Genomic DNA, 24,363 nt, shown 5'->3' on the forward strand with positions numbered 1-24,363 from the left:
AATTCTCAATCAGCTTCATCCACCTCCTCTGTCTCATGTTCAACTCCTTTTGAGTGAAGATGTACTTGAGACTCTTGTGATCTGAAAACACCTTAAAGATCGCCCCATAAAGATAGTGCCTCCAAATCTTGAGAGCAAACACAACTGCACCCAACTCCAGATCATGTGTCGGGTAGTTCTCCTTATACGGCTTCAATTGCCTAGAAGCATAGGCAATTACTTTCCCGTTCTGCATCAACACACATCCCAAACTATTCTTTGAAGCATCTGTGTACACTTCAAAGTTCTCACACCCTTCAGGTAATGCTAAGATTGGAGTTGTGGTCAAACGCTCCTTTAACGTTTGAAACGCCGTCTCACAAATTTCACCCCAACGAAACCTGTTCTCTTTCCTCATCAAAGTTGTCATAGGTCTGGCTATCTTGGAAAAATCTTTCACAAACCGTCGATAGTACCCTGCAAAACCCAAGAAACTCATGATCTCTGCTACATTCTTCGGTGCTTCCCACCGAGTAACTACCTCTATCTTTGCAGGATCCACAGCAACACCCTTCTTTGAAATCACATTCCCCAGAAAAGCAACCTCCTCTAATCAGAACTCACACATAGACAACTTTGCATACAGCTAATTATCTCGCAAAGTCTGCAACACTATCCTCAAATGCTCCTCATGCTCCTCCTTAGTCTTAGAATAGACTAAGATATCATCGATAAAGACCACCACAAACCGATCCAAAAACTAACTGAAGACCCGGTTCATCAGATCCATAAAAACTGCAGGTGCATTAGACAACCCAAACGACATCACAACATACTCATAGTGACCATACCTCGATGTAAAAGCTGTCTTCGGTATGTCCGCCTCCCAAATCTTCACCTGATGATAACCCGACTTCAAATCAATCTGAGAAAAGACTGCTGCTCCGTTCAACTAATCAAACCAATCATCTATCCTTGGCAAAGGATACCTGTTCTTCACGGTAACCCTGTTCAGCTCTCTGTAGTCGATACACAAGCTCAAACTCCCCTCTTTCTTTTTCACAAACAAGACTGGTGCTCCCCACGGTGATACACTAGGTCTAATGTATCCCCTCTCAATTAAATCATCCAGCTGTTTCTTCATCTCCTCTAACTCCTTAGGACCCATGCGGTATGGGGTCTTATAGATTGGTCCCGTCCCTGGTTTCAACTCAACACTGAAATCTATCTCCCTCTTCGGTGGAAAACCTGGTATCTCATCTGGGAAAACATCTGGATCGACTGCAAAAGAAGTACTCGATCGTCAACATTTCACTCAATCGACTGCAAAAGAAGTCCCCATATGTGCTTTACTCGATCGACTGCAAAAGAAGTACTCGATCGTCAACATTTCACTCGATCGAGTACAAAAAGTACTCGATCGAGCTCTTTTCTCGCGTAAGCTCTTTAGTTTCGTCATTCTTCCTTTGGATTTGCGTAAAAATTCCCCAAACCTGCATAAAAACACGTGCAAAAATATCCCAAAATACCAAATACGCTAAGGAACAGTCTATAGTCTTAAATCTATGCTAAAAACTGTCTAAAAGCTAATTGTCCTAATTAAAAGCAATAAAAGAAATTCAACGAAAAATACAAAAATTGTTTTTACAAGGTGTTACACGGGGCATTTCCCCGCTCACTTCCCAATGCAATTCAGTAGCCCCTTGGAGGGCTCCTGACTGGAGGACGTCATCTCAGCAACATTGATTGTCCTCTTCAGCTTCCATGAGCTTGAATTTGAATCATTTAATTCAGTAGGAGGGGAATAGTTCACATTCACATATGCACGAACTTTCCTCATCCTTGCTCCTTTATCACCGTTTTTAGCATCCTCACTCCCAATTTGATTGACATTAATTTCACAATGTCCTTTGACAGCTCCTTCATTGCTTTCATCTGTACCTGCAGCAAGGAAAACAGACGAACTTTCCTCCTTTTTGCTCTCAACTTGAGGCGGAGGGGTAACAGTAGCAGCACAATACTCCAAATTTTCATCTGGAGTGTCAATAATAGGATCAATAGAAGAGAGGGCATTGCAAGGCTGAGCTTGCATGGGAGCCCTCCGGAACTTAGACTGATGGAATATCAGCTCCTCGTCCCCTACCTGAAAAGTCAAAGTCTTACCCCGACGTCTATTCGCACGGGCGAGTAGATAAAAATGGTCTCCCTAAAATAATAGGGGTGTGTGCATCTTAGGGGATGTCTAAGACAACAAAATCAACGGGAATAAAGAACCTCCCGATCCGAACAGTATGTCTTCTATTATACCTAGTGGTGTGATATACTACGGTCGGCCATCCGGACGGTCATGTTGGTGCAACTCACTTTGTCAAACCAAGTCTCTTAGCCAGAGACAACGGTAAGACACTCACGCTAGCGCCTAGATCGCATAACGCGTTATCAATCAAATGGGTACCGATATGACACGGAATTGAGAAACTACCCGGATCTGACTGTTTGGGAGGTAACTTATTTTGAAATAGGACCGTCCCTACCTCAGTCAAAGCTACTGTCTCATTGTCACTAATATGCCTCTTACGCGTTAAAATTTCTTTCATAAATTTAAGGTAAGAGGGTACCTTTGTCAGCAACTCGGTGAATGGCACAGTGACTTCTAAACTTCTCAGAAGTTCGACAAATTTGCCGAATTGCTGATTAGCTTTAGTACTCTGCAGACACCTCGGGAAGGGAACCGTGATAGGTATCTCGAGTCCCTTGTTTCTCTCTTCTAATGTATCAGCCGGAGCAAGCTCTGTATCCTTTGGACGCTTCTTACCTCTCGAACGAGGTCTTTCAGGTGATTTATCGCTTAATCGAGCACTAGCAGGCCCTCGATCAAGCTTCCCGTCATCTAAACTACTCGATTGACCAAAAATCCCATTCGATCGAGTAGTTTCTTCATTAATATCACTCGATCGAGTGGAAATCTCACTCGATCGAACAGTCTGCTTTTCCTGTTCACTCGATCGAGTAGAAAAACCACTCGATCGAGTACTTTGACCATCAAAACTGCTCGATCGACCTCCAGAAACCAGTCGATCGAGTACTTTCTTAGCCGTCAGCTCATTTCCTTCGACAGAACACTGTTCATCTTCAGTTATAGCCTTCCTCGGGTCTGATTTTTGCATTTTCGGTACCTCGTATGAACGACCGCTTCTCAAATTTATCAAATTTACCGTCTCATGTGGATTCTTCTCATTTTGAGTCGGTAATTGACCCTGCTTTCTTGTGGATTGATTCGTGGCTAGTTGGGCAACTTGAGTTTCAAGTGCCTTAATGGGACATCTTTCGTTGATCACTCACCGCCACGCTTTGTAAAGGACTGCAACATAGACTTAAGCTCACCTATTTCACTCACCCCACCAGAAGATGATGCACCGTGATTGGGAGGAGGGAAGGAAGGAGGCTTCTGAAAGCCTTGTTGATTCTTATGTGGAGGAACATACGGCTGCTTTCTTTGGTGCGGAGGAGGGTAGGATTGAGCACATTTTGACTAGTCCACCTCAAATTGGGATGGATCGCCCCTTGGTTGTTGTAATAGGAACCCCTCCTTGCCTATATTGTTGAAAGGCAAGGACTTGTTCCTTCTCCACAAGACAACCAACAACAGTGTGGCCATCATTACTCCCACATCTCTCACATGTGTGATCTCCCCTCTAGTAAGAACATGGACCGTCCGAGGCTCCCAGTGACTTGTAACTCTAATTTGTCAAATCTAGCATTCATGGCTTCCAGCTGAGCCACAACCTGCTTATCGACTGTAAGAACTGTTCTTATACTATCCATCGGGTTTCCATACTCAGCACTGTGATTCGCCATCTCTTCAATAAGGGCCCATCCCTTATCATCATCTGTATTTTCCTGGAATCTCCCACTAGATGACGCGTCAAGTATGGCTCTGTGGTCGTCATACAGCCCATTGTAGAACTAATTAGCTATAAACCATGGGTCAAAATCATGGTGAGGAATAGACCTCACCAACTTCTTGAATCGTGACCACGCCTCATATAAAGTCTCATCGGGAGCCTGCCTGAAACGGTAATCTTGTGGACAGGCTAAAGTCGTATGCCTCAAATTAACAATTTATATCACTTAAATCCAAATACTAAACAGTAGTAAAGCGGAAATAAGGGTCGAACCCAAGGGAATCAGATTAACAATTTATGCAATTTATGGTGTAGGAACAGTCGATCTTTAATGTAATTAAAGATCGTAGTAACAAAAGGGGGGGATTTGAGTTGATTTTCTAATAAACTAAGATTAAAAGCTAATGCAAATTGAGTAATAAAACTAATGACTTTCGGTGTATCAAATGATTTAAAAGGATCTTAGAGCCAAGCATATATCCACACTCAATAACAGTTGATCACTGTAAGACGGTTTCAATTACTAATCTTGATTACTCTATCGTGAATGACAAATTCCAATTCTCCTTACGAATAGTTAATTAAAACGAATCCCGTTCTTAATCAACCCTAACTGTTAAACAACCTTAACAATCCAGTTCAAGATTTAATTCAACAGCAGCAATATAAAATAGAGAACTCGATAGAGAATAAATAATGCATACAATCCAGTTGCACTTTAGATATTTATGTGAATCGCTTCTAAGTACTAATATCAACGTATCCCGTTCAATATTAATTCCTAGCTGTTACTAGCGTAGAGTTAATCAATAAATCCTATTCAATTAACAATACTAACAATAGAATGAAGAAATCAATCACTAGTTGTACACCTAGCAATAATCAATCGAAATTCATAAAATTAATAACTAAGCAATTCACAATAATCAAGACAAGAAATTAAAACATTCAAACTCACAATCGTATTAAGAGTGCTTCAATTGCTCGAATCCAAGAAGAAAGATTAGTTACACATCGTCTGCTAATAACAATAATAGGGTTTTCTCTCCTCAAAGTTGTGTCAATCTTTTCTAAAACTAAAATAATCAGTTATATAGTAATAAGGTAAATAATTAAAGTAGGAAATAAAGTACTAGAAATAATAATAATAATAATAAAATTCATCGGAACAAACCGAGTCAAATAAGGAAACAAAACACGAGAATTTAATTGGAAACAAAGCTGGAAGCGTGACACAGCAGCACGCGCATAGGTCGCACATAGGTCGCGCCTCGGTCGCGCGTAGGTCGAACGCAGGTCAAACGCAGTCACGAGCTGCGCCGCCGCCTTTTCTTTTCCGATTTATGCGCTCTCAATTAGCGCACTCTAAGCGCACGCGTCTCATGTATCTCCATAGGTATCCGGGCCTATCTCTCCTCGGACTTGGACTCTGTTTAAAACTTGTAAAACCGGCCCAATAGCTAACCAAAGCTCACTAACAAATAACCTGCAATTAAGCTTCATAATACTACTCCAAGCCATTAAAACCATACTAAATCGCTCCAAATAACTACGACTAAATGAGTCGTATCAAATTCCCCATGCTTGAACTTTTACTCGTCCTCGATGTAAAACCAAAGAACACAATGAAAAAGCATACCAACACTCAAACCCAAAGACATGGTAGAAAAATGACAGACAACAAGAATGCTCACTTCCCTCTCACGCCCTCCAAAGCACCCTCAAAAAGTGTAATCGTTTCCACCGCCTAGCAAAGAGTAACACACCCACATCCTCAAAATACAAAAGAGCAAAGTAACAATAATTAGTGACCGTAGTCACCACAATAGAGCAATAGAAAACAATGCTACGCCCCTTATCGCTCCATCCTAACCAAAAATTCACAAGGCTCACAATAAAAACCAACTAGCCATGTATATAATCTTAGACACCTCTACTCCACTAACTAGCACAAAACCAACAACCGCCATAGCAAGGTGCAACCAACAACAACATAGCACCGCGGTTCTCCTCACCTTAGCCACTAGTCCTACCCGACCGACCTTCTTTAGCACCTTTCTTATGACGCCACACCAAAAACAGGACACAAAAATTAGTGTGAAATGGATTTTTTTTTTCTAAATCTCTCATTTTGCCTAGAGCGCCCGCCCTTGCGAGTTTTCACTCTAGCTATTTCCTCACACTACTCTCGTGGCACGCATCTCAATTCTTCATTTTACCCGGAGCGCCCTTTCGGGTTTTCACTCCGTCCTCGGCCACTTTTCCCATTTTTGCCTAGGCGCCCTTTCGGGTTTTCACCTAGCCGGGATACTTTCCTTTCTTTTTTTTCTTTTCTTTTTTCAATTTTTTTCCGTTTTTTTTTTTTGCTGTTTTTTTTTTAAATTGGAAAGCAAACTAAATTACAAACGACGGAATAAAATGTACAATAGTGACTATACCCCTCCCCATGCTTGAACTCAACATTGTCCCCAATGTTGTACGAATGTACGGGAACACAAAAGAAACAAGAAGGGGCATACCACCAACTAGGAAGAAGGAGACCCGCAGCGACGGGTCTGCCGGACTCTTGCACGAGCCCCTCTGCCAACTCTCCATACATGGAATCCACGGGGTTTTTGTAAGACCCCGGATTCATGTCCTTGAACATGTCACTCATCTCTCAATTCCTCAGCTCAATCGCTACACGGCCTCGCCAAGAGGCATCATCAATAGCTTCTCCACCACTAGTACCCTCACCATCATCAGCCTCCTCTTCCTCATCATTCACAGGTTCGCCCGAACCGCCATGAGCCTCCTCCTCCATAGCCACGGCCTCACCACAAAGAACTCCAACAACTTACGACAACTTTTGAGGTAGTTTCGCATCTTTTCGGGGTGGATTTTTCCGTTTTGGGGCCATCTAACAACAACACAGCAATAAACCAATAACAACAACAACAAAACAGCAGCAACTCGACAACACCGGCAATCTCAACAACACCACAGCAACTCCAACACTCCCTTTATCCAAAGAATAACTACACAAGACTCCTCGCACCACACAAAAACTTCAACAACTCAGCACTCCCACAACACAGCCCAGCACTACCTGTCTACCTAACCTCACTTCACCAACACCTAGTCACAGCAACTCTAGCAACAAATTCACAAAGAACTCCAAAGAACAAATTCACAACAATCCAGAAATTCACAGCCTAGCAACAACGCAGCAACCCAAGAAATACACTCAGCAACTCCAACAACAACTCACGACAGCCACTACCTCACTCGCGACAAAACCAGACACCTGAACCTTACGACAGCCTTCAATTCAGTAACAGTGCCCAGCAGAGAAATTGAAATTAAGCATAAGTACTTACAGACCAACCGCAATTGTTAAGAACTTGAAACTCGCCGAAATAGAGACAACAAACCCAATTCAGGCCTCAAAATCGCTTCCACCCAGGTATCAATTTTCGAGTTCATAAATTAAGGGTATGAAACCCAGATTTCCGCCCCAAATTCAGCAGTACAGGACGAAATTTCAGCAACAATGGATCGAACTCACAAATTAGGGACTGAGCAGTTCGAAGTCGACACACAATACCCAGATTAAGCGCTCAAAAACGAATTGGGGCAGAAATTGTTTAAATGTTTCAATTCCAAAATTAGGGTTAGAGAACCCCCAAATTTTCGGACCAAATTCAGCAACAATAGGACAAATTTCAGCATTAAAGGGACGATTTTGTTGTTGAAATAATAGTGAATGAACACGATATGGGAATTGCAGCAAGAATCCCCAATTGTTTCAGAAATTAGGGTTATAAACCCCAATTTTTTGCACCAAATTTAAGTAGTATAGAGATGAATTTGGAATTTGAACAATGAATGAACAAGAAGCAACGATATTGTGCGGATTATATTTTTTTGATTTATTGAGCATCAATTTGTGGGAGAGATTTGGAAATAAGAAGGATTTGTATGGAAGTGATTTGATTTTTAGGAAATAGGAAGAAGAAAGGGAAGGGTTATTACCTGAGAAAGAGGCGCGCGACATTCAGGCAAACCTCGGGTGAGCGTCGAACGCGCGTTGGGTGCGCATAGGGTGAATGTCGAGCGCGAGATGAAGACTGCTCGTTATTAATTCTTCGATTTATGCGCGCGGAGTTAATGCGCTCGATGCTCAACTATGGCGCGCAATACTTGACCCCTCCGTCTCGAGGACTTTTCCTCCCGTCTTGAAATATTATTCTACGGTCCTAGTATACATAATAAACCGTCAAAATAAAATTAATTAAAACGAGTAATAAACATAAAACAATAAAATTTCTAATTACTAATGAAACGAAATAAATTAACTAACTATGAACCTTAATTAAAGAAATATTACAAAGAAAAAGGATACAAAACCCGGGTTGCCTCCCGTGAGCGCTTTTGTTTAACGTCGTTGGCTCGACATCTCCGGAATGGTAACCACCCGACTGAAGATAGGAAGAAGTAAACTACCTTAACTTACCAACAGGTTTGGAAGAGGAAGAATGATGACGAGATTTTATATGGATAGTTTGCAAACCTTTCCCGGAGCCCTTCCGGCGAATTAACTTATCAAACCAAGCCTCATTTTTACCTCTAAATGCCCTCGCATCGTCCCGACAATCCCATAAGATAACACACCTTTGTTCCTTATGAGGGGATCCCTGCAAAACACAAGACACATTGCTCGGAATAGGAGATTTCCGGCACTTTGGTAACACATGGTTAGTAGAAGTGTCTATGGCACACAATGAATGAATTGTCGGAGAACGATAAGATGGTTTATTAATTTCAAATTTAACAACCGTCCCATCAAATTCCATGGTAACAGAACCTTTAGGGACATCTATCTTCGTCCCCGCGGTCCTCAAGAATGGTCTCCCTAATAAGACCAGTATAGCACCGCCTCATTTTTCATATCCGAACATAAAAGTCAGTAGGAAGGCCAACTTTCCAACCCCTACCATGACATTCTCCACAATCCCCTTAGGATAGACACTAGACCTATCAGCCAACTGAACTACAACACTAGTGTCTTTTAAAGGTCCAAGTTTCAGAGTCTCATAAATAGCAAAAGGGATGACATTAATAGACGCCCCTAAATCTAACATGGCCTTCTCAAACCTAAGGTCTCCTATGGTACAAGGGATAGCAAACATACCAGGGTTACCACATTTAGGGGGTAATTTCTTTTGAAATAGAGCAGACACATATTCACTAATAATCTCCCCCTTGGAACCCTTACCCTTTACTTTCTTCATCCCTTTCAATTTGTTATTCCTCTTAATAGTGCATAATTCTTTTAAAAACTTAGCATATTTAGGAACACTCTTTAAAAGATTAAGAAGAGGGATATTTACCTCGCACTTTTGAAATACCTCATAAATGTCTTTGTCATGCTCAAAGTGATGGGTTCTCTTCAATGCATCGGGAAAAGGTACCTCCGGTTCCTCCTTCGGTATAGAAGAGGGAATCTGCTCCTTCTCCTTGACATTAGAAGCTTTTTCATCTTCCTCGATCACTATCTCTTCCTCTTTTTCATGAATGGTCACCACCTTAGGCTTAGCTTTTGGCTTTTCAATCTCGACCAATTGCCTACCATTCCTTAATGATACGGCACTCACATTCTCCCTAGGATTCACCACCATTTGAGATGGTAGTGCATTAGAATCTCTAGCCTCCAACCGATTAATTGCGGTACGGTGACTAACCGATTTTCAAGATTCTTAAAATTTTGCTTATTATCTGCTCTATCTTGAGTAACACTGAGAGTAAGAGCCCGAATCATATCCTCCGTGGACATTGATGAACTCGGTGGTGCTTGCTCATTGCTTATTGAGGTACTTGTTGATTAAATTGTTGTCCTTGTGGTCTTTGGAGAAACTGGCCTCTAGGAGGGCTGGACGATGAACCGGCTTGAGAGTTTCCCAACGAAAGTTAGGGTGAGCCTTCCATCCTTCATTATAGGTCTTGGAATATGGATCCCATTTCCTGTTATTTGTAGTACTCTCCCAAACACCATTCACTTCTTCTTGGCCATTTTCTCGCAAGTAAGGACACAAATCATTAGGGTGACCCTCGATGAGCGCATATGCCACACACAGTAGCAATTTGTCTCCCAGATAACATGTCACGGAGAGTGGAAACAATATTATCAACCTTTTCCTCTAAGCCAAGACTAACACCCATAGCATTCACTCCTCTTCGTGATGGTTTCCTCTCAAACTGTCTAGAGGTCTCAGCTAGCTCTGAAATAACCTCCCAAGCCTCATCTGGATTTTTGTTGGCTATATTTCCTCCACAAGCAGAGTGAATCATTCGACGGTCATCTTGGTTCAGTCCACCACAAAAATACATAATAAGATCCTGATCAGAGTAACCATGGTAAGGGCAACTAGCACATAGCTTCTTAAATTTCTCAAGATACTCATACATAGTTTCCCGTCTTTTGTTCAACATTCGATGGCTCTTTTCATTTGAGATGATCGAGAAGGAGGAAAATATTTCTCCAAGAACGCCTTCTTCATACCTACCCAAGTAGTGATACTTCCTGATGGGAGATAGTTTAACCAGTCTCTCGCATTGTCCTTCAAGGTGAAAGGAAATGCTCTCAATTTCAACTGCTCGTCAGTAATAGCAGGTGGCTTCATACCAGTGCACACAATATGAAAGTCTGAAAGATGCTTATTCGGATCCTCAATGCTCATACCACTGAAACTTGGTAATTGATGTATCAAACCAGATTTCAGTTCAAAAGTGACTCCATCATCCAATGCTGGAAAAGTGATGCACAATGGTTGAACGTTAAGATTTAGAGCTGTGAGCTCCCTTAGAGTGCGGGTTTCTCGAGCCATATTCAAAGGTTCGGGTTGTTCAGAAATTTCAGAATATTCAGAGTCTGAATGTAGATCGTCGAACTCGCTGCCTTCAGGAACAGCCACTATTGCACCTCGTTTGTCCTTTCGTAACCTGAAAAGAGTATGCTCAATCTCTGGATCGAAAGGCTCAAGGTTCAGGTTAGAAATACGAGTATTATGCATAAACCTACACTAAAACACAAAAATAATTAATGCCAATTCCCCGGCAACGGCGCCAAAATTTGACAGGCTAAAGTCGTATGCCTCAAATTAACAATTTATATCACTTAAATCCAAATACTAAACAGTAGTAAAGCGGAAATAAGGGTCGAACCCAAGGGAATCAGATTAACAATTTATGCAATTTATGGTGTAGGGCGATCGATCTTTAATGTAATTAAAGATCGTAGTAACAAAAGGGGGGGATTTGAGTTGATTTTCTAATAAACTAAGATTAAAAGCTAATGCAAATTGAGTAATAAAACTAATGACTTTCGGTGTATCAAATGATTTAAAAGGATCTTAGAGCCAAGCATATATCCACACTCAATAACAGTTGATCACTGTAAGACGGTTTCAATTACTAATCTTGATTACTCTATCGTGAATGACAAATTCCAATTCTCCTTACGAATAGTTAATTAAAACGAATCCCGTTCTTAATCAACCCTAACTGTTAAACAACCTTAACAATCCAGTTCAAGATTTAATTCAACAAAGAAACAATATAAAATAGAGAACTCGATAGAGAATAAATAATGCATACAATCCAGTTGCACTTTAGATATTTATGTGAATCGCTTCTAAGTACTAATATCAACGTATCCGTTCAATATTAATTCTAGTGTTACTAGCGTAGAGTTAATCAATAAATCCTATTCAATTAACAATACTAACAATAGAATGAAGAAATCAATCACTAGTTGTACACCTAGCAATAATCAATCGACATTCATAAAATTAATAACTAAGCAATTCACAATAATCAAGACAAGAAATTAAAACATTCAAACTCACAATCGTATTAAGAGTGCTTCAATTGCTCGAATCCAAGAAGAAAGATTAGTTACACATCGTCTGCTAATAACAATAATAGGGTTTTCTCTCCTCAAAGTTGTGTCAATCTTTTCTAAAACTAAAATAATCAGTTATATAGTAATAAGGTAAATAATTAAAGTAGGAAATAAAGTACTAGAAATTATAATAATAATAATAAAATTCATCGGAACAAACCGAGTCAAATAAGGAAACAAAACACGAGAATTTAATTGGAAACAAAGCTGGAAGCGTGACACAGCAGCACGCGCATAGGTCGCGCCTCGGTCGCGCGTAGGTCGAACGCAGGTCAAACGCAGGTCACGCATAGCTGCTGCCGCTGCCCTTTTCTTCTGATTTATGCGCTCTCAATTAGCGCATTTTAAGCGCACGCGTCTCATGTATCTCCATAGGTATCCGGGCCTATCTCTCCTCGGACTTGGACTCCGTTTAAAACTTGTAAAACCGGCCCAATAGCTAACCAAAGCTCACTAACAAATAACCTGCAATTAAGCTTCATAATACTACTCCAAGCCATTAAAACCATACTAAATCGCTCCAAATAACTACGACTAAATGAGTCGTATCATCTTGGCCCTCAGCAGATTGGTACGCTGTGGAGGGAAATATCTCTTGTAAAAGGCAAGAGCAAGAGACTCCCAATCTGTAACTCCTGCAGCTGTGCGGTCCAAGTCAGTCAGCCACTCCCTGGCTGAATCAGTCAAAGAGAAAGGAAACAGAACTTCCTTAATCTTGTCTTAAGTTACCCCCTTAGTGGCGGGGATAGTAGAACAATAGTATGTAAAGACCTCCATGTGCTTCCTTGGGTCTTCACCTGCCACACCTTTATAAAGATTTCTTTCCACCAGATTGATGTAAGAAGGACGGATGTCGAATGTATTCCCATCCTCAGTTTGGAGATTGAAACCCTTTGGAATCGAGGTTGCTTTAGGTACCGAATGACTAGAAAGCTTTGGCATCTTTACTGGTTGACCGGCAAAAATAGGAATGTCTTCTGCGAAAAGATAATGATCTAGCTCTGGCTCGAAAGTACTCAAGTCTTCCTTTCGTGATTTTCTCTGCAGACGAAGTCTATGCCTGAATAATCTCTCTGGTTCTGAATCAGTTGAAACTAACTCAAACCTGTCTGACCTGGGCATAAACAACACTGAAAGAAAATAAATAAGAACTGCCTCAAGGAATAAAAATTCCCTGAGACTGATAAAATAAACGAAACAAAGACAGATAGGGCAATTGCCTCCCTGGCAACGGCGCCAAAATTTGATACGTCTGTCGTGTACCTATCAAAAATAAACTAACTAAACTAACTATATATCTAGGGAAGTCAGGTCGATCTCCTCAGGGAGGCAAGATATCTGTAGAAGTCCGTCTATTTGGTCACAAATGGGGGGGATTGTTTAAATTGTTTTCTAAACTACAAAGGGTTAAAGAAAGAGAAATAGAGAAGAGCAGTAAAGGCAAGAAAATGGGATTAAACTATCAGATAGAGAAGGGACATGTCGGGAATTCGGTTCACTACGGTAGTCCAGTGACTCAGCTGTAAATAACTCGATTTAATTAATGCAAGACGGATGTGGAAAGGTCCTTTCGGTCCACTTTCTATCCTAAAATACCACTAACTTAACTTTCATTCTCGCCGGGTAGTAGTCTCTTTGTTCATAGCAGGCCTATTTAGTCCAATCTTTCGATCTAGGATTAATTTTAGCCAGATTAAAGAGATGACTCAGAAGCGTGCACTCAACTAAGTCGATAAATACAATTAAATTGCTATGATGACAGAATCTCACAATTAATTCATCTATTTCATTTACTACATCGTCACATTCCTATCGCAGATCCCTTAGTCCCAACATGCATTAAATTTAGCTACTCATATTGCTATTAATATCAAAGCTATCAATCAACAACGAATTAACAATAAACATAATGAAATAAACAATAAGGTGCATAAAAGTAAATTAGGGCAAAGGATTAAATGAGGTAAACAAGCAATTAAAGCAAACAAATGATTGATTATTACTAAGAGAAGGGAAAGGAATTACAATCGTGCGAATCCGGCGTAAAGAACACAAAATCCGAGCAAAACAATTCCGAGAACAAGGTTACAGTGAAAAGGGAAAAAGCAACGTAATAAAGTTTGATGGTAGAAAATTAGATAATGAAAAAGATCTATGCTAATGACCTAGTAAAGCGTGCTTAAATAGGAAAATAGATAAGTTTATCGAAATAAATCAACTCACGGGCTAATTAAAGCCCATAACAGCAGAAACCACTCAATCGAGTGGAATAAAACCACTCGATCGAGCAAACCTCAAGACAATCTACTCGATCGAGTAGAATAGTTACTCGATCGAGTAGAATAGTTACTCGATCGAGTAACTCCCTTTTCAGCAACTTCTGGATCGAGTAGAAAACTACTCGATCGAACAACCATGGATGCAGAAACCATTCAATCGAGTGAATAAACCACTCGATCGAGTCTTCTATCTTCATTTCAGCTTAGACTCATCACCGACTGCCTCGTAAACCGTGCCTTCATGCATTCCAATGCAGTATCTCACTCTGGAAAATCCCGTCTCCTCTAAATGCATGCAAAAAGGACGAAAAAGGGTACGATTCCACTACTTTCGCGTTCATTTCTACAAAACGGACAAAACGAACCAAAGTAGCCAATTCGGGGCAAAATACTATAAAAACAGTATAAAAATGCATGGAAATACGTGCTGAAGTAGGCTAAAAAGACTATACAAAATGCATGTATCATTCTCCATCTCTCTATGCCAATTATCTAGCAGAATTGGCGCCCCCGTGCCCATGTACTCCTTTGGATTAAACCTCGCTATGTTTATACTCATCTTGGCGAAATTAACACCCGCCTCTTTATCTTTCCCGAACTTCTTTAAAGCCTCAGTAAGAGCATCTTGGTGCTCCAACATTTTAACGATCTCATCAACACTCATGTTTTCAGCCCTAACATACAATGCGGTTCTCTTTGGCGGCATCTTGAAACTATATAAGAAAAGATAAACATAAACACACACCCCATATCTCAAACATATATACGACCTGCACTGAACCTACTCGATCGAGCCTCATCACCCACTCGATCGAGTTGAGGCCACTTGATCGAGTTTCCCACTTACTCGATCGAGTGCCTCAACTCCAGAATCTGACCAGAAAGCATCAAAAAAACGTACTCGATCGAGCCACCACCTTACTCGATCGAGCTGACCCTACTCGGTGGAGTGCCCCAACCTACTCGATCGAGTGCCCAAAAACAGACTATTGCCCAGAAACGTAAAATAACCCACTCGATCGAGTTACATCCACTCGATTGAGTCACTCACCTACTCGATCGAGTGCCCCCCACTCGATCGAGTCATGCTGACTCGTATACTACCCCCATGCATATCTCAACACTACCAACCAACTATATATATATATATATATATATATATATATATATATATATATATATATATATATATATATATATATATATATATATATATATATATATATATATATATATATATATATACAAAACGTCAAACGATAAACATAACACTTGTTATATATTCATATCACAAAAACATCCTACTCCACATGTTTCTAACAATGCCACGTTATAAAACATTCATAATACAATTACGCTATACAATCATCACGCACATTCATACTACTCATCGTCTTTCACCATCACATTTCCCCATCCTCCACAGGCATTCCTCCACCAATTCACATAACACATTACTATGTAGATATACAACACACAAGATAAACACATAACGATCCCAACACACACCCCATAATGACCGGTTCAAAGTTGTAGGGCGGGATCGCGAATTTAGGATGTCTCCCAAGTCTTTGCATTAGCTCCTAACAACTCCTACCCGGGTTCATTTTATTTTGACTTCCTAAGTTCATTGGGTTCATTAGTTACAGGTTCCAAAATCGTCGCTCTGATACCACTTTGTAACACCCCCATACTCCAAGTGCCTTACCAGGACCACTTAAGGCATGGGAATGCTACCATCTCGGTTACCCGAGGCAATGAATATCAAATAGACCATAAAGAAACATACTTTAAAATTTAAGTTTAAAGCGATACAAGTTCAAATTTCAAAACTGATAAAGTACAATATAAAAGTTCTCAAACTATCAAACCAACTAATCAAATAAAAGAATGTTCGACACAGCGGAAGACTTCTAAAACAGCTCGTGATTACTCAACCCAGCTATCCCATGCGCATCAACTCATACCTGCTCAATAACTGCTCACCATCCCCGGATGGATCACCACAGTTTTTAAAACAATTAAACAGGGTCAGTACTGATTACACAAAACAAACAGCTGTAATAGAACAACATTACAATCCAATCCAACCAACCAAACTCCGTTACATCACCACACACCTGACTACACACTAAGATGTGTAGTCCTGCCAGAATACTCATCGCAACAAGTATTCCACACCGCCAGTGGGGGACCGCAACCATTCCAACCTAAGCCCCGCTCATCTCATCCGAGCGATAAACCCAAGTTCCTAAATGTACACATCCCTTCAGTGGCGGGATCCACAGAAGGAGAATTAAGGGCGTGAAGAAACTCCCGCAAGTGACCCCACTCACCCAAGGACGTACCTCGTAAACCACAGACAATATACAATAACCACATTATACTACCAACAATCACCAATTCCAAATTCAATTCCAATATGATATACAACACAATAACAAACAATCACCAACACATTATATAATCAATACTGAGTAGGGAAACCCTATCTAGAATAGCAATCATACGAGACCGTCAAGCTGCTAATCAGAACTTTTCCTCTACGAATTCTCCTCCTATAACATGCATTCATATAATTACTACCAAATCCACATGATACACCCAAAATCCCCAACATTACCCAATTAGGGTTTTAATCAAACTCAACAAAATGCTATAAAAATTATATAAGAAACTTACCCTCGACACAACGATCACAACGGCGAAAAGAACGAGACAATTCGATAATCCTAGCCTTGGGATTTGTTAACAATGCGATGGACGCGATGTACGTAACTGTTAATCTTCTCTTTGAAAGGTTTTTAAAATGTTAAAAGTGATTAAAAAAAGACGAAATCCCTTTTATATTAATCTCGCATTATTAACAAAACCCGGCTAATCAACCCGTAAAACACACTTACTCGATTGAGTACCCATCAGGTCAGCTACTGTTTTGCGTAAAAAGATACTTACTCGACAGAGTAAGTCCCACTCGATAGAGTACCCACAGACATAGAAAACCGTAGTATTATGCCCTATGCCTAATGTTGATGATTAGGTCGTTGGCAAGAAGGATGATGATGGCAACAAGGTTGATGAAGTATCAAAGAAAGTTGGTGAGCCAATAGTGCTGGAAGATATGGAGGAGGGGCCTCCAAATAAGGATGATCAAGTCAAAGAGCCGGAAAAGATTTAAGTGCCTTTCCGACATAGATTGAAAAAGGCTCACAAGGAGACTCAATTTGGTAAGTTCATGGAAGTGGTGAAGAATTTGTAGGTAACCGTTCCTTTTACCGAGTTAATCACCCAAATCCCCTCTTATATCATGTTCATGAAAGACATTTTAACTAAGAAGATAACTTTTGATAATATTGAAACTATAGCATTCATCGCCGAGTGTGATGCTCTTTTGCAAAACAAGTCCCCTCATAAGTTAAAAGATCCCAGTAACTTTTACATTCCATGCACCATTAGCACCTATACCATTGATAAAGCTTTATGTACTGATGTAGGTGCTAGTGTGAGTGTGATGCCTTACACTATTTGTGAAAAGTTGAACATGGGTGTCTTGAAATGTACTAGTGTCACCTTGCAAATGGCGGACCGTTCTATAAAACGTCCTTTGGGTGTTTTGGAGGATGTGCCCGTCAAGGTTGGAAAGTTTTTCATTCCGGTTGATTTTATTGTTCTTGACATGGCCGAAGATGCTATCGCAATCATTTTAGGAAGGCCATTTTTACACACCGCGGGCGCAATAATTGATGTCAAGAATGGTAAATTAAACTTGGAAGTAGGTGATTGACAAGGTCAACTATAATTTGAACAATGCCATGAAAAGTCCAATGCTAGAAGCACCATGTTATTCCATAGAAGTCATAGATGATATTGATGTTATAGTTGATGACTCATTACCTCGATCTTTAAGCAAAGATCTGTTGGAGGCACTCTTGTTGTTGGAATCTTTTGCAGGTGATGGTGATATAGGAGGTGATGAAATTGATGCTTTGGAGGTGGAGCTAGATGGAGAGGAACTACCTTTAGAGGAAAGCTCTTAATTCATAGGTTTGGTTCATACTTCTAACAAAGTTGAGGTACAAAAACCCGAACTTAAGCCCCTCCCCTTGAATTTGTAATATGTTTTTCATAATGAGTCAGAAATGTGTCCGGTCATAGCTAGTGCCCATTTGAATGAGAGTCATTTATCTTCATTATTGGATGTGTTGAAAGCACATAAGAAAGCCATTGGTTATACACTTGATGATTTGAGGGTATAAGCTCCGAATTTTGCATGCATAGAATTCATCTTGAAGAGGATCATAAACCATGTGTCCAAGGCCAACGTCGATTAAATCCTAACATGTAAGAAGTAGTGAAAAGGAAGTCATGAAACTTTTAGATGCAGGAATTATCTATGCAATTTCCGATTCAAAATGGGTAAGTCCGGTCCAAGTTGTCCCTAATAAAGGAGAGACCACGATAGTCAAAAATGATAAAAATTAACTCATCCCCACTCGGATTATCACGGGATGGCGCATGTGAATTTATTATAGGAGGTTGAATTTGGCCACCAAGAAAGACCACTACCCATTGCCCTTTATTGACCAAATGTTGGAGAGGTTGGCATGTCATAAGTACTTTTGCTACTTAGATGGATGTAGATACCCAGTATCTGCTGAGACTCCAACAAACACCCGATGATTATCGGACTATAACATGTTTTGGAATTGCAACATTTGATCGACAGTTTGTGTATAACTTTACGTCGGAAAACTTAAAACGATTTCGAAAATAAAACATTTCAAAACTACCTGGAGTGTTTAGTGCACGCCGACGGGGTCGCAATGACACTAACTAGAGTCAAAACCGACATCGGACCAAAAACCGACTCAAAACTTCAAATCCCGACTTCAACAACGAGTCAAACCGAGTCAACCACCAAAAACAAAACATTCAAAGCCTTCTATACTAAGATTTCCCGGATTCATGAATGGTCAAGTACCAAACATGTGACTATAAATCCTAGGATAGAACAAATCATGATTGCACTTGTGTGAAAGTGACAGGACAACTCGAAGACCCGCGACGTGGCTCGCGCCTCTTTGAGCAGCCCAGGTGGCTACGTCGCTCAAAACTCACACAACCACTCATTTTCCTATAAATACCCCTCAAATGCCCCCATTTGAGAACTTATGCTAGTGTCCGCCCCCTCTTTTCTCCCATAAAATTCTCGACTCGACTTCTTAAATCACAATCCGACGCGTATTTGCGACCTACCGATCGTAAATACAAGCCTTACACATTGTTTGGTACCGTCATCGTGTATTAAATCACTTGACCGACCACTACACCGTCACTAATCTTAAAAACACTTTTTTTACTTACCAAAACGGTTTTAAACCGAGTCTTTTCCGACCAAACGAGTTATTACACTTACGTCGGTTTCTCGCCATAACCAAACATGTAAGTATGAGGATGTAAAAATCCTTCTTTTATCATGTCTTCATTTGTTTTATGACTATAACATGATAAAACATGCATAACACGATCCAAAACATGGGATAAACGAGCCAAAAGCGAGTTTTGGCGAGGCGTAAGCCCCTTATTGTGCACAGAGGCTCGCGCCTCAATGGGGTACCCAGGTCAGAACTCAACCGTGTTTGTTCTCGTCTTTCCCCTTTAATCCATTTTCATATTTGTAATCGGTTTTTACCATTTCAAATATTTTCAAACCTTTTTTATTTTAGTTTATTTGTTTTTAACCATAAAACATTTTTCGCCCTTGGTTCCTCATACCATGACGGTTAAATCCGTGTTTCGGTGATAATATTTGGTTAATTACATTTAAAAGGTATTTTAAAACTTTTTATTTCATTTTGGGAGGTATTTTAAAGTCTTTCATCATTTCTTTACATTTTCAAAACAAGCATATTAGTCACCAACACAAAGTCATCCTTGGTTCTACATACCATGCCGGATTTTAAACCGGGTACGATGATGAGTATCGACTAATTATATTCAAATGAACTTAAAACAATTAGTTCATAATTATTTTCAAAACTATTCATGTCAAGCTTGTCAAGTCAAACTCGACACCGAATATCATCAAAATAATGATGATTATTCGAGTCTCGTTCTTCAAATCAACAAATGCGGTCTAAACGACCCTTTCAAACCAAAACGGGTTCAAATACCCATTTTCAACACATTTTATAAACGTTTTTCAAATGGTCAGAACGCGTCTTAAACCGTTGACTGACCCGCGCCTAAACAGGCCCTTTTCTTTCTCATTTTCAAAACCAGGGGAGACCCCTTGAATCGCCAACAGGCTCGCTCCATACCTGGTCAAGAAAATACTCTCGGGGGCGCAGTGAGACTGAGTGACCTAGATGGGGAGGATTTTACAAACCCGACCAACCTAGACCAACTCAAGAAATACTACCCTTGAACCATAGCAACCAAAGATCCAAGCCTAGTTTTACAACTAGCGTCCACCTTAACCCTTTTCAAGTCAAGTTCCTCAGACGCGTTCTGATTTGAAATTGCATGTTTTATCGAGTCTAAGTTGCGGCACCTTGCCCGTTTCGAATGTACTTTGATCTGTCAAAGGCAACGTCCATTTGCACTAAAACAAACAAAAACCCCTGAACTACGAGCATGGTTTTATTTCACCTCTTCATGTGGATACGTAGGCAGTCCCTCTTATACATGAGGGATACAACCACAAAACCCAATCAAAATTTACAAAACATTTCGAACTACGATCATGGTTTGATTTCACCTCTTCAGGTGGATATGTAGGCAGTCCTTTCTTACACAAGAAGGATACAACTATCCCCATAATAAAAAACATCACCCACATCAACTTTCAAAAAAAAAAAGGGGGAAAACCATTCCCTTTCCCACAAAAATACAAAAAGTAGCATTTCTCCCTTCCTACAAAAATCTCACTTTCCCAAGTGCAAACGTTTAGGATGATTCAAATCGAATTGCCTTTACAAAATGGATGGAAGAAACAAGCGTTCACAATTTATGACACAAGCAATCCTCTTATTTAATTAATAATGGGAGGGATTACAATTTCAACAACAAATAAAGCTCGACGAGTCTACAACTTGTCAAAGCTAAGGTGTCGACTAAAACACCTCACATAATAAAACTAGCACAAAACAAACAATAACTAGCTAGTACAACATAATAAAAACTCACAACACTAATACAACATAATAATAAAATGGGTAATGGAGGTCTTCACTCTTCCATTCTACCCTTGCCTTTTCCCTCGGGGTACATCTTCCCCTTGTTCTTCTTGTTGGCCCGCCTAGCATGGATTTCCTCCTCGCAACAGATCCTCAATGGATCTAAGACGACGACGGCCTCCGGTCTAGTGCAAGACCCCATGTTCGGCCCAAAACGAGCCCATGCACGACCCACCATGTTCTTGGGACCAGAGCTTCTCCTCTTTGGTGGTCTCATCACATCGGGACTAGCTCCATCAACATACTCCTCAAAGAAGGCACGATTGGCCTTGCCAACCTCTCGATACTTCAAGTCGACGACCTCGTCCTTACGAGATTCGCGCCTCTTCGAGATGATCCAGGACATTTTGTGTTTCCTCACACTCACATTTCCTTGTTTTCGCGATTTACGAAATCCGACACGGTTTCCATGACGCAGCTTTAAACATACAGATTTTTCTTTTTTTTAAAGGTGGAAGTTTCCGAAAATTTTTTGCTTTTTCACAATTGTGCAGCAAAAATAAAAATCGAAAATTGATAACACGACATCAGTTTTACTCAAATCTTCAAGCACTCACAAATTCGAGTCTTGACCTCAAAAAAAATCAAATCAAATACACTCGTAAAAATCTTTTCTAAAATTCTTCCCTGACGGATTGAGTTTGAAATTTTTCGAGTCACAAATCAATTTCAACGCAATTTAATTCACGACACGAGTTAATTGCTCAATTTTCAAATTAATTCCTTTTGAATTCCAAGCGTGACGACTTGTCGCGGAATTTTTCAAAATTCATTTCAATTTTCAAAATTCAATTTTAACTTCAAGTCACCTTGGTTAATTTTGTTTTCAATCAAATGCTTTTACGTGTTTACATTTATGCGTATGTGCTACCTGTTGCCTGTTTTCTACACTAACGATGCAGGAACTCGTGCAAAACAAAAGGAAAAGTGACAGCCGACAACGCTCCTCCGAAACACAACACAAAAAGCCAAAAATCACAAAATGAGCTACAATCCAAAAACACATATATACAAACCGCCTCACGCAAAATACATCAACACACGTTTGATACGGACAACTGACCGTACAAACAGGATCCAATACAGACATCTATCATACAGACGCTGGCCTAAGACAACGAACCGGGGGCTATCCGCCACCTACTGAACTAGGCACTCCCTATCCTCCCAAACGGAAAAGAAAGGGAGCAACACAGGAAACAGAGGAGCAACAACGGAAGCAGAGGTGGTTACCATAACGGTAACACCACGTTCCTCCTCCATAACAAAAAGAAAAATGATGCCTGGCAGACTTCGGACGACACGGCAACCGAGGATCGTAACTCAGCATGTTACCTCGACGTTGACCTCCAATCAGCAGAATTCAAGAGTGAAAGAGGACCATGACAACGGACACTACCCCGATGTTGACCCCCAATCACCAGAATTCGACAACGATCAAAAGAGGCAACATGGGATAACACGCCCGTATTGAACCCCACTCATCGGACATCCGAACCTCTGCAGACAACGACCAACGATTGATACCCGATCATTGGCCGGGCAAAGGCCGCCAGGAAGAAACACAACCAAGTCTGTAACAAAAAACAGTCGCCTCTCCTCCTCCTGGATCATCCTCCTCTTCCAAAGCCTCCACGACGGACCCCATAGGTCCCAAATGGTACCCTGCAATCAAGGTCAAACAAAAAACGTCGGCCGAAATTTTGGCATTATGACGGCGTAAATTGGACAAACCCAAAACAAACAAACAACTTGCAAAGCAAAGCAAGGGCAACCCCGCCCAAACCCAACCAAACAAAAAAAGCAATTCACAAAAACGCAAAAAAAATGACTCGCCCTTCTTTTCAAGCAAAAGACGAGTCGAAACAACCACAACAAAAAACGGCGCCCCAAGACCCACACAAGGTCCGCCAACAAACCAAAGTACATTCCTAATGCAAGGAGGAATTTTTCTACGGCTCAAAAAGGCAATTTGTACGCCAATTTGAGCACAAACCGGTCAAAAATTAAAAAACGACCGCAAAGAGGCAAACGTGATTTTATCACGCCTCAAGGCAACCTAAACTACCAATAAGGTCCATTTCAAGGCAAACTGGCTCAATTCAATCTCAAACAGGCGCTTATTTTGTTAGACATAAGACCGTCACAAAAGGCAAAAATTCCAATTTTGCCCACAAATACACAACAAAGGTCCACAATGGCAAATACGGTCTTTCCCAACTACAATGCAACCTAGTGGGACCCATTAACCAAGCAAATAAACTTGGTATTGTGAGATGAGACGGTTTCTCCATCTCACTCGCGTTTTTCGAACATAAAGAGCGGGAACGAGGACCAAAATGCAAACTAAAAGCACCCCTATACTTCTAAACGGGTTTCTAACCTAATGCAATCATCAATTTCACTCGAAATGGGCTCAATCAAAAACGCCCAAATCGATTTCTAGGGTGAAATTTTTGCCCTAATTCAATTTAGCTAAAAGACCAACAAATTCAAATGGATTCAAGAGGAAATACATACCTTGAGATGACATTGTTGATGCGGACCAACCTCGCGTCTTTTACAGAAAAATAGGGAAGCTCCCTTGGTTCGCCAGGTAGCTCGCGCCTCAATCAGGTGTTCCCTGCTCTTTCAGCGAAATTTTGGGCTTTGGCCCAATTTCCCGTAATAAACTTCAAGTTTTCAATGACGATATTAAGGACCGTCATTTTGCAAATACAAAAACAAATAGTGAAATCAAAACTCACTATTTTCCTTCAAAAATTTCAAACAAACGGCGATCAAAACCGTCATTTTCCCTTCAAAATAATAGTGAAAATTCAAATTCACTATTTCGTCAAATTTCAAACGACGGCAATTAAAACCGTCAAATTTCAAAATAATAGTGAAAAATCAGATTCACTATTTTCCCTTCAAATTTCAACGACGGCAATTAAAACCGTCAATTTTCAAAATAATAGTGAAAATTCAAATTCACTATTTCGTCAAATTTCAAACGACGGCAATTAAAACCGTCATTT

General features: G+C 40.4%; 2 protein-coding genes across 2 annotated transcripts; one reads left to right on the plus strand and one right to left on the minus strand.

The window, feature by feature from the left end:
* Positions 1-8,803: 8,803 nt before the first annotated feature.
* LOC141651851 (uncharacterized) lies at positions 8,804-9,544 on the minus strand. The gene has a single exon (XM_074459545.1). The coding sequence runs from the start codon at positions 9,542-9,544 to the stop codon at positions 8,804-8,806; it is 741 nt and encodes a 246-aa protein (XP_074315646.1).
* Positions 9,545-17,412: 7,868 nt separating this feature from the next.
* Positions 17,413-18,142, plus strand: LOC141651852 (uncharacterized). The gene is made up of 2 exons (XM_074459546.1): positions 17,413-17,860; positions 18,057-18,142. Exons 1-2 carry the CDS (start codon positions 17,413-17,415, stop codon positions 18,140-18,142), a joined length of 534 nt encoding a protein of 177 aa, XP_074315647.1.
* Positions 18,143-24,363: the final 6,221 nt, after the last annotated feature.

Source organism: Silene latifolia, chromosome 4 (genome assembly GCF_048544455.1).
Source record: "Silene latifolia isolate original U9 population chromosome 4, ASM4854445v1, whole genome shotgun sequence".
Classification (NCBI taxonomy): Eukaryota; Viridiplantae; Streptophyta; class Magnoliopsida; order Caryophyllales; family Caryophyllaceae; genus Silene; species Silene latifolia.